This window comes from Esox lucius, chromosome 12 (genome assembly GCF_011004845.1).
Source record: "Esox lucius isolate fEsoLuc1 chromosome 12, fEsoLuc1.pri, whole genome shotgun sequence".
NCBI classification, from domain to species: Eukaryota; Metazoa; Chordata; class Actinopteri; order Esociformes; family Esocidae; genus Esox; species Esox lucius.
In genome coordinates, this window is record NC_047580.1 from 20720103 (window position 1) to 20732380 (window position 12278).

At 38.5% G+C, this 12278-nt stretch overlaps 1 protein-coding gene across 2 annotated transcripts; it reads right to left on the reverse strand.

Annotated features, from left to right (window-relative positions):
- Positions 1–3060: 3060 nt before the first annotated feature.
- On the reverse strand, positions 3061–5403 carry ubiad1 (UbiA prenyltransferase domain containing 1). Of its 2 annotated transcripts, none has more exons than XM_010875400.3 (3): positions 5218–5403; positions 4085–4705; positions 3061–3939 (listed from the first exon to the last, which is right to left on the reverse strand). In XM_010875400.3, exons 2-3 carry the CDS (start codon positions 4680–4682, stop codon positions 3452–3454), a joined length of 1086 nt encoding a protein of 361 aa, XP_010873702.1. In that variant the 5' UTR covers positions 4683–4705; positions 5218–5403; the 3' UTR covers positions 3061–3451. The 2 variants fall into 2 exon arrangements, with proteins under 2 accessions (XP_010873702.1, XP_010873703.1); XM_010875401.4 differs by having other exon boundaries at positions 5169–5403.
- Between the last annotated feature and the right edge of the window lie 6875 nt (positions 5404–12278).

Here is a 12278-nt window from a genome sequence, read left to right on the forward strand (position 1 = left end):
AAGAAAGTACATGACATTATAGGCCTATCTGTGATACAGTCAGTTTGGAAGCACCACGGATATGGTTGCATACAAGTTCCTGTCCAGGGACACCATGCACCTTTTTCTTTCCTTTCCAAAAAAGTTGAAAGGAAGGTTTTGAGTGAGGAACAGAAGCGTTCAATTTGAAGTGGTCTCTTAATTTTAACCCTTCTGTTCTTCACCTAAACCCTTCCTTTTCAACTTTTTACAATACTTAATTTTTAGCAGTTTTGTTTTAGTAGTTTCAAAGTATTGTTAATAGAATCGGTATACTAAAAATCTTTTCACTTTTCAGATGGAAAACTTTAAATAAGACTTGAAAAATCATCATCGTCAGGAGAAAGGAATGGATCAGGTAAAGATAGCAGAAGTTGCTCAGCTAAAATAATTGAAAAGGCTATGATTGGTCCTTCGGTTTTGTGCTATATTTTTCTATTAGATCCTTTGCAATCCACATAGTTTGAATTGATGTTACACATTCAGCATACTAACATGGAATTTAAAATGTTTTGATTAAAGCCTACTTAAAGTCCAATAAAAAGACCTCAGCTGACCATGAAACTGATGCAGGTTCAACATTTAAAATACAGCTTTCCTGATACTAGTACTCTTTAATTAATGTGCCCTTTGTTGTTCATAAATATTGTATAAATGTGTTATTTTCTCCTGTAGATCAATCTGTGACATTTTGTTCATCTAGAGCTCAGTCTCTTAATAATGATCACAGTAATTCAACACCTGAATTACTACTTCAATCTTCAGGAATTAACAAGAGTTCAGTGTTCCAATACTCATAGATACTCCTTCACCCCATATGTTCAAAACTTACTGTAGTTATACATGAGCATCAACAAGTACATTTTTGGTCCCTATTGTGCATTCTGTCCCTGTAGGTTATCTACCACTAGCAACACCTTTACACCAAGTCAAATATTCTGAAAATGTTGTTCAGATATGTAAACATTAAATATGAATGATAAATGCTTCTTTGGAAGTTCCCAGACCTCAAGGGCAGACAGAGAGCCTTTCCCGACGGAACCTCTAAATGAGATTGTCATGACATGTTATGAAGCACTGCCCATTGAGTCTGGGGGCATTTTTTATGTACAGTGGTAGCCAAAATGCTTTCTTTACACTTCTAAATTAAATCTGCTGCTGCCATTATTCGATACATCATCAATAAAGATGAATGAGCCCGTTCAAGAGGCCATAACACTACCTCGACTGTGCTTCACTGATGATGTGGTATGCTTTGGGTCATCTTCAGTCTAAATGTCTTAAAAATAAGCATCTCCAGCAATATGATTAATATTAGGCCTACATAATGAAACTCTGTAGGATTTAATAATGTACAAATGATCAACTTTGTTAAACAAATTTGACAGTGGACATGGATTTATCACTTTCTATATACATTCTATATCTATACCTTCAACCATGTCAGAGGAAAGTGTTTGCTCAGGGAAACTGTATTAAATTCTGTATTTTTGTTTGAGTAAATTAATTTCATCAAGGCCCACAAGTTTATTTAAAGAAGTAAAATGCTAAATACCCTTGACTAATGGAGTTCTTGGTCAGTTGGTGTGATATGTAATATGGGGCAACGTCAATGAATGAATAAGAATATAAGTTGTTTCATTTATGATTACCATTATAAATACAATTTTTAAATAATTGTAATGCAGGGGGCAGGTAATATAACACACAAGTAAACATCTTGCATTTTTGCTAGGCCTATTAAAATTACTGTGAATCTTTGGAATTTGTATAGCAGGAAACTTGGTGATTGTCATTATAAGGAAAGACACATGAGGAAATAATGTGTCATTCAATTAAAATAACAGAATACAAAAGATGTCAAGATATAAGAACTTAACATTGAGAGAACAAATGTTGAGTATTCATTAGAACATCACAACACTGGGCAGGGTCAAGGCATGGATCAATAAATCATAGATCAAATATTAAATCCAAGGTGGACAGGTATTGTTTTACTTTATTTTTCACTTTTGTTTTGGCTATGCATCAACTTACCATGTATGAAATTGTATATTTCTTTATTGTTTTACAACAGTTACTACAACAACTCAAAACTGTAAAAAATGAATCTGGGGTGAAGAAACATTCCCTCCAAAAACAAGCAACATACACTTAAAAAATAAAAATTCAAGTTATTTCAATGGTTTTTTAATTTAATTTTTCCAAAAAAGTTAAACACAAATACAACTCAACATGTTTGCTAAGGAATTAAATATATATTGAGTATATAAAATAGAAAAATAACATGTATTCATTTATAATTGTATTAAGCAACCTGTTGCATCATGAGGCATGAATAGATATCAAATATTTTTTTCTACTAGAGCCTGAGAAATTCCTCACTTTGACTTTCTGTACGTCTATCAGTTTGCGTTGACTTGTATTCTACTCGCAGTACTATCCCCCCACCCTAAACTAGTTACTACTATTCCAGTCTTGTTCAGTAAGGAAAGACATGGGAGTGTCAGTGTTTACATTCAATCTTATTAAATGCATGTTAACGGAAATATAAAGGTCATATGTACTTCAACTCTGTAATTTTGTCACATTCTTCTTTTGAAAGTAGATTTAATTCAATTCTACTGGACCTATTTTAACGAGTACAACTCCAAGTAATTTTACTTATAAATATACTTTACATCTACAATACTCAATAATATTGTGTATAAATCATTGCCTTCATTTAATTAAATGGATTCAACAACCTCACTTTTTAAAATTACATTAAACAATGTGGAATAAAAACTGAAGATGTATTTATCCATAACTTCTCAGATAGGCCAGTGGTAAAATCCTATGGTCACTGAACGATCCAAATGCAAAACAGGCTAGAATTTGGACTACTCATACATTTCCATATACTTTCCCTGCATTACAAGTTCATTGAGGAGTGGATTGAGGAATCCCTTGCATTCCTGTGTCAGAGAATAAAATATAACTCAAAACCAAAAGAATATAAAGGCTACTGTTCTGAAATAAGCACAAAAATAATTTATTTAATGACATTAAAAGGGTTTAGATTTGATTTATTGACATGTTAAACAAATGCATCACTAGTAGCAAGTCTTAGGTCCCAATGGACATTGCTCCTTCAATGTCTTTCTTAGTGTGGAGGCATAGCGAGTTAAAATGTGTTGTACTGAATTCTCATACAAAAGGAGCCTGAGCACATATCAGACTTCAATCGATTCAAAGAACTCGCAAAATACTGGAAAATGCAAAATACTGGAACAGTTCTGATTATCTGTCACTGTTACAGTTGAGTAACTAAACTGTCTTTTTCTCTGCTTGAACAAATTAGACAATAAATTAAAGCCTTCACTTAAAGAGAAAAAAATGAAATACTTTTTCAACAAAAAAAATATTAAAATGATTCGGAGCTACAACTGGATCACAATAGCGGTAAGCTGCCTTGAGGCGCGAGAATGATCCCAAAGACATAGAAAAGTCCCATCAGGAGGTTGAGCTTTGCTGTCTTTTGGGGGATCTTCGAATAGCACTGGCTGCGGAACTGCCTTTCCAGTGGAAAGGCCATGGGGAGCGTAAGGAGGGGCAGGGCCATACTGATAGTGTAACGGGTGGCAAGGATGCAGAAGAGCATGTAGGGAACAAACAAGAGGAGGTTGAAGAGGATGTAGGACAGCGTGGGCCCAATGAGGATGGCTAGAGTGACAATGCCTGCCTGTTTGTCAGAGTCCATGTCTCTGGTGTTGTTGCTGTGTAGGATGGCCTCCGTGTTTAGGGCCAGGGGGACGGCGTAGACCAGGGGCAGAACCGACAGGTAGCCCACCTGTACGGCATGGGCAAACATGACTGCCAGGGGGCCAAAGGTGATCAGGATCACCACATCCCCCAGGGCCACATACTTAAGACCAATGCCTGGAAACAGGACAGGGAAGATATTGTGAGTATCTGGATATCTTTTGTGTGTGTCTGTGTTCAGTTTGTGTGTGTCTGTGTTTAGTACTGGTATACAGTAAGAGAAATGTCAGTACATTTTGAAACAGGTTAATGATTAGCTCACCTCCAGTATAAAGAAAAGAGCTGGAGAGCCCGCCAAAATAGATGAGGGCCAAATGCTCCATCCTCAACGTGGAAAGAAAATAGAGCAGTGTGGCGCACAAGCAGCCCAGAGAGTAGAGCAGTGCTCCAAACATGACCACATCCTGCGGGGCCAGGATCTCATCCACCAGAGTCCTATCATCGCTTTTCTTGTGGTCAATCCCTTTGGAGAAGTCATAGTAGGTGTTAACCAGGTTCCCTGCCCCATGCACCACCAGCACTGCTACAGCACACACCATCAGGATAACCAAGTCCACAGAACCCTCCAGCTTGTAAGCCAGGGCACTGCCCAGCGCTACCGGTGTGAGTGAGGCGCTGAAACTCCACGGCCGCAGGGCCAACACATAAGCAGCACACTTGTACCTCATGTCCGATGCGACTCTAGCCATCCCTGTGCTTCGGGGGTTGGCAGTTTTGTTTGGCACAGTGTCATTCAAAACTGGGTACCTTGTCTCCTTATGTCCATTAGATCCAGCCAAAACATATGTCTCTGCACTGCTTGGTTTCTGCCCTACAGCCATACCTCTGCCAGGGTCCGAAGTAGTATCAGCAGCATTCATTAACAAAAAATGTTATGGTAAACCTGAAACAACAGAATTAGGGGTTTCACACACACAATTTAATTTGCATACAGTGAATATTGAATGTAATCACCAAATAACATCAGAATCCAGGGATTGAAGGTTATTAAACAGTAGTTAAGAAGCAGCTTGTCCTTTATTGAAGGGTTACAAGCCCAGATTTTGTTGTTGTTGTTGTTGTTGAGCTGGATTAAATCACTATATGCTAGGTAGGACGTTGTAACGGGTCTGTTTGAATTACAGTACTTCCAGAGTAGCTGCAGTTCATAATATGAATACACTTGCTGGACTAGCTTAACTTAGTTGTGAATTGAAAAACACTTGTTAGATCGTTACATTATTTAGTACCGAAAACCTCATAAACCTGTCTAATTACCATTGTAATAAAGGGTTGGATAGTCAACTATAGAGATTATGGGATTAAGGCTAGCTAGCTAACTTGCCAGTGTGCAACTAGCTTCTTACCCAGCTGCTAATCGGCAACAGAAATGAAATGTCCGACACCGGACTTTACCTGTTTATGTATCCTTTTTCTGATCAATTATTTCAGATCATGTGACAACATCTACATCTTTATGTGACCGCTACCCCACAGGGTTCACCCTGCTCCGTAGGCGAATCTGTTACGTGTCAATTTTAAGGATATTTCACTGGCTGATCACAGTTAACCCTGACCGACGCCATTTCAGCGTTTAAGGAAGGCAAGAATAACCAGCTATGTACTTCCGGAGCACGGATTTTTTTTTTTTATCCTTTAGACATTCGAGGCTTCATTCGCGTTATTTCAGCAGCAGGATATTATGCTGGCAGCACTCAGATTTTCTTTATCACAATAAAAGCCATCATTGAAATGTATAAGGCAATATGGTTAACAATCTAGTATGTGACACGAATAACATTGGAACGGAAATTAAACATAAAATGTACAGATTAGATTAACTATTTTTGCCTTATATATTTCAATGATGGCTTTTATTTTGAAAAAGAAAATAAGAGTTAGCGCCGCTAACATAATATCATGCTGCTAGAAGAACGGTAATGAAGCCTGGAATGGCCATCACTACCTTTAGAGTACAGCCTGATTTATGCTTCTGCGGGTCTGCGTTGTTAATGTCATCTGCGTATGTACGCAGATGTGCTCAGCATTTATAGTTGTGCGGCCTTGTTGTGTAGATGGCCATTATACTTTAAGGCGGCGATGTCGCGCAAATTGTTGGTTTGTTCACTTGTAGATCAGGAAAGCTTCACAGAAGAAGTAACTGTATAGTTGGTAAACAATATAATAGGTAGCTAGATTGGGGAAACGGTTTCTGGAATGGCGAGTTTGAGAGAACTAGTACAATTAAATTAAGAGGAAGAAGGAAAGAGAAGACGCTTGGCAGCTGGTTTGTTCGCTTGTAGAGCAGGACAACTTCACAAAAGAAGTATCTGTATAGTTGGTGAACCATATAATAGCTAGGATCACAATACATTCGGGGCTTAAATCACCCTCTCGCCCCGCCCGGGACAGAAAGTACAGGGTTTTGAATCTAAATGCGGAAAAGTTCGGTGTACAGGCTTGCAGGCTACACGTCCACATTGTCATAATGCGTAATCGGAATTATAGATTAATAGATCAAGGGCATTTTTAAGTTTTTATTTATTTTTTTGTTCCATTTGAGATCTGGGCTATATCCCCGGATGCCCAGGGCTAAGGACGCCACTGATAGCTATCTATTTAGAATACTGTGTGCTTGTTCAGTAGATGCGTCCTAAGAGGAGTATTTAAAATACTGTAGCATGTCGGCTAATCGTTTCAACAATCTTCTGCATCTCTTGAAACCCTTTATTACACATCAAGCCACCCACTTCACGCAATCCTTCAGGGGACAGTTGCCATCCCTCCACCTGCAAAGATTCCTGGGATAGAGGAGTCATCATCCCCATGTCATTGTTAGAGATGCTTTTTTTCCCATTGCATGTAAATCTGATGAAGCCCTTTCAAAGTAAGCAATTGTTTAATGATATTCTGAAAATATTTGGAGGGTTAAATCATAAGCAGATATTAGATTAATAACAGGGTTAGGGTTATATACTTAGTACTCGTAAATGTTCTACCTTCTATTTGCTTCCATTGCATATTTAGAATTGTCAGATGTACTGCATTTGCATTAATTGCACATCTATACATACCACCTGTACATACATATACTTAATACTTGTAGTTTGCCCACTATTTGCAGTACTGATTAGATGCAAACTGCATTTGTGTACTTCAACTTTGTCATTGAACAGTACAAGTACAACAAAATGCAATAAGTCAGTGGGTTTTTGTTACAGACGTGTGATTGAGAACTCATTTGGAATGACGGTCGCAAGGTGGAGAATTCTAGGCAGACCGTAGGAATTCCTACCAGACAAATGTACATGTGAAGGCCTGAGCTGCACTGCACAACTATCTGGCCTATACAGATGCTGCCAATATACCTGCAACAAAGTATATACCACATGATTTCAAAGACACAGCTAGGGAGAGAAGACAGGCCACAGAGAGAGGCACCTTGGCTGGTGCAGGGAGGGCTTCACACGCTGCTGTTGACCTGATGAGGTTTTCATGTGCCATGGCAGAATACAGTGCTGAGGGTGGCCTACTGAACTCAGTGAATTATTGACATACACATTTAAAGAAAACCTCTTTATTTTGTTACAAATATTTGTAAGTGTAACAAAGTATTGCAAACAGGGAAAAGAGCAGACTACATACAACTTATTTAAAATGCAGAGAAAGTGCACTCAAGTATTTTTGCATTTTAAATCACATTTTTGCATTTTAAATCACAGAATATAAATAAAATAAAACAATATTGAATCATAACTCAAAAGGTCAACATCCATGAAGTGTGCAAAATTATTGACTAAAATCACAAACAAAAGTTATTTAGTCACATCGAAAAAGATTACTTTAGCCACATCCGGGTGTGTATTCAAAGTGTCTTCAGCACTTTTCCCATCTCAAATAAAAGCTGAGATTTTGAACTTGGCTAGACGATTTATGTTGTGGCAGTTTGCAGATCAGTTCACCTATGGTGTGACAATCTTGCGATATCGTCATCAAAAGTGAGCATGGCATATGTCTCTTTCCTCTTTTCTGCGCTGATCCAGAAGGTTACGTTGAGCTGTAAGGTCATCGTTCTTCCTAATTTTCTTTGGTGCTCTCTAGGAGGATGAAGTGGAGACGAGGCAGGATGTACCTGGAGAGACTCCTAGGTTGTTTTTGGTGGACAGGTCTTTGGTAATTAGACATGGCAGGTTCTAATGTCCGAATGTTCAAATCCGAGGCCATGGTCCTCAATCGGGAAAGGGTGGCTTGCCCACTTCAGGTTGGTGGAGAGTGCCTGCCTCAAGTGGAGGAGTTTAAGTATCTAGGGGTCTTGTTCACAAGTGAGGGAAGGATGGAATGGGAGATTGACAGATGGATCGGTGCAACTTCTGCAGAAATGCAGTCCATGTATCGGTCTGTCGTGGTGAAGACCGGTCAATCTACGTTCCTACTCTCACCTATGGTCATGAGCTTTGGGTCATGACCGAAAGGACAAGATCCCGGATACAGGCGGCCGAAATGAGCTTTCTTCGCAGGGTGGCTGGGCGATCCCTTAGAGATAGGGTGAGAAGCTCGGTCACCCAGGAGGAGCTCAGTGTAGAGCAGCTGCTCCTCCACATCGAGAGGGGTCAGCTGAGGTGGCTTGGGCATCTGTTTCGGATGCCTCCGGAACGCCTTCCTGGGAAGGTGTTCCGGGCCCGTCCCACCAGGAGGAGACCCCGGGGAAGACCTAGGACATGCTGGAGGGACTATGTCTCCCGGATGGCCTTGGAACGCCTCGGTGTACCCCCGGAAGACCTGGAGGAAGTGTCTAGGGAGAGGGAAGTCTGGGCATCTCTGCTTAAACTGCTGCGCCCGCGACCCGGCCCCGGATAAGCGGAAGAAAATGATGAGGTTCTAATGTTTGTCTGTTCTCTGCCTTGGGGTCAACTGATGCTGCAGGTGAAGTTACATTTGAGTCCAGGTCAGTTTCAGGTGACTGTAGGATTGATGAGCTGCTGGTGTACTCCATCTGCAATGACAACATTTTACTATTCAACAGGGCTACTCAACCTGAAAGGGGGGCATAACATAAGCTTGCAGTACATGACTGAAAATAAACCAGGCATATGCCTGCTTTCAAGTAACCTTAAACTTATTCCACAATATCACTGTCATTGTGTAAAAAATAATATTTTTATTTTCTCATTACCTCCATCTCTTCTCTGCTGTCTCCTATCCTCTGTTCCACTGTGGTCTACTCTCTCCTCTTCCATGTCCTCGGTTGGCTCTCTGTACCATTCTGTCCCTCACTATCCAGACTCCAGTCTCTTCCCTGCCTACTAAAGTAATGCATAAACGTATCAAAACACAAAGCATAACCTTTAAGAGATGGTAATCATTCTCCTAATAAGGTTTTTCAGGTTCAAGTAAATACATAATTTCGTTCAACTTTAAAGCTCCCCCTTTCACTTTCACCTAAAACTATTTACTCATCTGAAGAAAAATCACGTCAACACATTTACTATGCATTTAATGTTGGATGAACAACTAGCTAGCATGGCAAAATAGTACTATTAGTGTTAGCTAGCCAAACATGCTTTACATAAAACGTCTGTTTCTACAGATACAATTTTGGCAGCAATATTGATAGCTACATCTATATAACTACATTTAACTGAGTTGTTAGCTAATTAACACAGTCATGCAAACAAACGACTGGTAAAATAAACGCAACAGAATCACTGGAGTATGCACTTAGTACCTGCAGTTTAGTTTCTCAGAGAACGTGACAAAAATGTTCGTTTACTAAAGTTTCGTTTTTGTTTCCTGTGTTGCTAATACGAATCTTTACTGGCCAGTTAGCCATCGTTGTAGTAGAAATAATCAACACTGAATTTGCCAATTAAAAAAACTGAACTTACCTTGTTTGGAGTTGGTTTTAGGCATTATATAAAACGGAGGGACTTTTTTTTCCCCATCCTCAATCGCGTTTGTTGATACCGGAAGTCAAATTTGGCCGGAATTATGTACTCTGTAAAACCCTCCCTCCGTCATCCAAACAATAGTTTGTGCGGCTCTGCAGTTCATGTATATGCAGCTTTTTTAGATGGTGCACGTAGCCTGTGCTCCCTTGATGTGCAGGCCTGTGCGGCTCTCTGCGTGAAGCATAAATCAGCCTTAAGGGTGCATTTCTAAATACTTTGTTAAAGACGATTATAATATTTTGTACAGATTTTTTTCAAGCCTAAATGCTCCAGCCATTAAAGAGTAGCTAATCAGCGCAACTGCTGTCCATGTTTTATGCTGCAATTCATGGAGAAAAACGTCTAGGTCGTGATAATAATATTTTCCCATGAATGTAATGCATTTAGAAAAACAAGAATGTGACAATCTTTTTCCAGCAAATTTATTTATTTTGAAAAATGTTTAGCTTGTGACACTTCTATTTTCCAGTTAATGCGTTATATTTAGAAAAATGTCAATTCTACATTAACCCCTTTTTCATTGACTGCAATGTATGAAGAAGAATATCTAACTTGTGACACTTTTCTTTTGCCATTAATGCAATGCATTAAAAATCTCATCACAAAAATGGCGATCATCTTTTTCCATTAATGCAATGTACTGGGAAAAACTGTTTTAAAACTCGTATTTTCCTATTAATGCAATGGATTAAAAAACACATTAAGAATGTGACAATATTTTTCCACCATATACATATATTGAGAAAAATGTAAAGGATGTCACAGTCCTCTATTCCCACAAATGTAATGCATTTAGAAAAACAAAGAAGATATTTCACAGTCAAATTTTTCCCACTGATTGAATATTGTGAAAAACCTAAAATATGTATTAATCAAGCCTGCAACTACTGTGGATATTTTATAGTACACTGATTATTTGATCAAACAAGTAAGCAAAGGCTGGATTTTACAAACGTCAATGTTCCGCCAGTGGTTCTGGTCCTAAAACGTTCTGGAACACAATAAAATCCATGGAAAATAAAAATGCATTATCTCAGCTAACTATAGAACTCAGATATACAAACATGGTTTCTACTGCTGAGACTATAGGTGTTTTAGAAGGTATTTTAATCTCAGTGTATATGATGTTATGCTTGCAAGGCAGATAACCTTAACTGCATCCAGATTGTTGACGTAAATGAGAATGTGTTCTCAGTCAATTGGTAAAGTAAGGGATAAAAATTATTATAAAAATAACATTCTCCCTGGAGAAGTGGACATGTCAGGCTAGGGAGAGAAAGGGCCTGAGAGATGATCTGTAGCAAGTTTCTCTTTCTCAGGCCTGTGGGCTCAGGGAAGGTTCATGTACCCAGAGGAAAGATGCTAACCGCATTTCGTTGTACTGTGCTTGTACTGTTCAATGACACAGAAGTTGAATCTAATCTAAAAGGAGCACACGCTTGGCCCAGAATCACCCATTGACAATTTAGAGGTACCCAGTTGGTGTCAATAAAAGAAAATGAGTTGTGTCTTCGAGTAGGATGCTTGGGTTCCTTCAGTTTAACCAGGTGAGTCAATTTCCGTGGATGACTTGGCCAGTTATTGGCAGCAGTGAACTGAAATGACAGTCAACCAAAGGTAGTATAAACTTTAGGAGTGACCAGTGATCTACAGTTCCTACCAGAGTGGAGATCACTATTAGAACTAAGTTAAAGTGGATAAGACATTTTCCTTAAAGTGACTTATAAATAAAATTATAGATACGAGTCTGCTGTTTTGTGTGAAGAAAGGGATAATTAGCCAGAGATTAAAGACATTACATATAACTTATGCAGAAGATTTTTAGCGGCAAGCCTAAAAACTACATTGACCTAATTGAGGATTTGGAGGATAGCATGTGTGAAGGATGCCTTATTGCAAAATCAGATATTTTCTGTCTTGATCAGTGGCAAACAAAAATCCTAATCAAATACGTATTATTTCATGTTGTAACTCAAACAAAAATAGATATATCCCTGGGTGCTAAATACTTTTCAGAGCCACAGTATTTAATATTATGCTATTTCAATACATTGTTTTTTACACACAGTTCTACTTCTACTGGATGTAGGCAATGCCTATGGACATAGTACTTTAGTCACCTTAATCCAAAATCAAAGTCAAAAGTCAAAGTATTTTATTTGTCAAGTGCACTGAATAACATGCGTCATTCTGAACAATGACATTTTTGTGACATGGCACGCATGGTTATGAAGAATATAAAGATAAACAAAGCAAAAATAATAAATGAAAATACTAAATATACATAGCAATAGTGCCTACAAGCAATTTCAAATAATGTAGAAATGTGAATATGGACTGTATGAATAGAAATGACAAAATATTCTAAATATAAGTGTTATAATGTATATAATGGGTTTAATTAATAGTTTGGGTAGCTATAGCCTCACGTTTTTTTTCTTCAAGTGGTTAGGGATGGTCACGTGAAAATGTATGTAAATATTTAAAATGGTGTAGGCCTACTACTATACTGTGCAGAAACTTGCAACA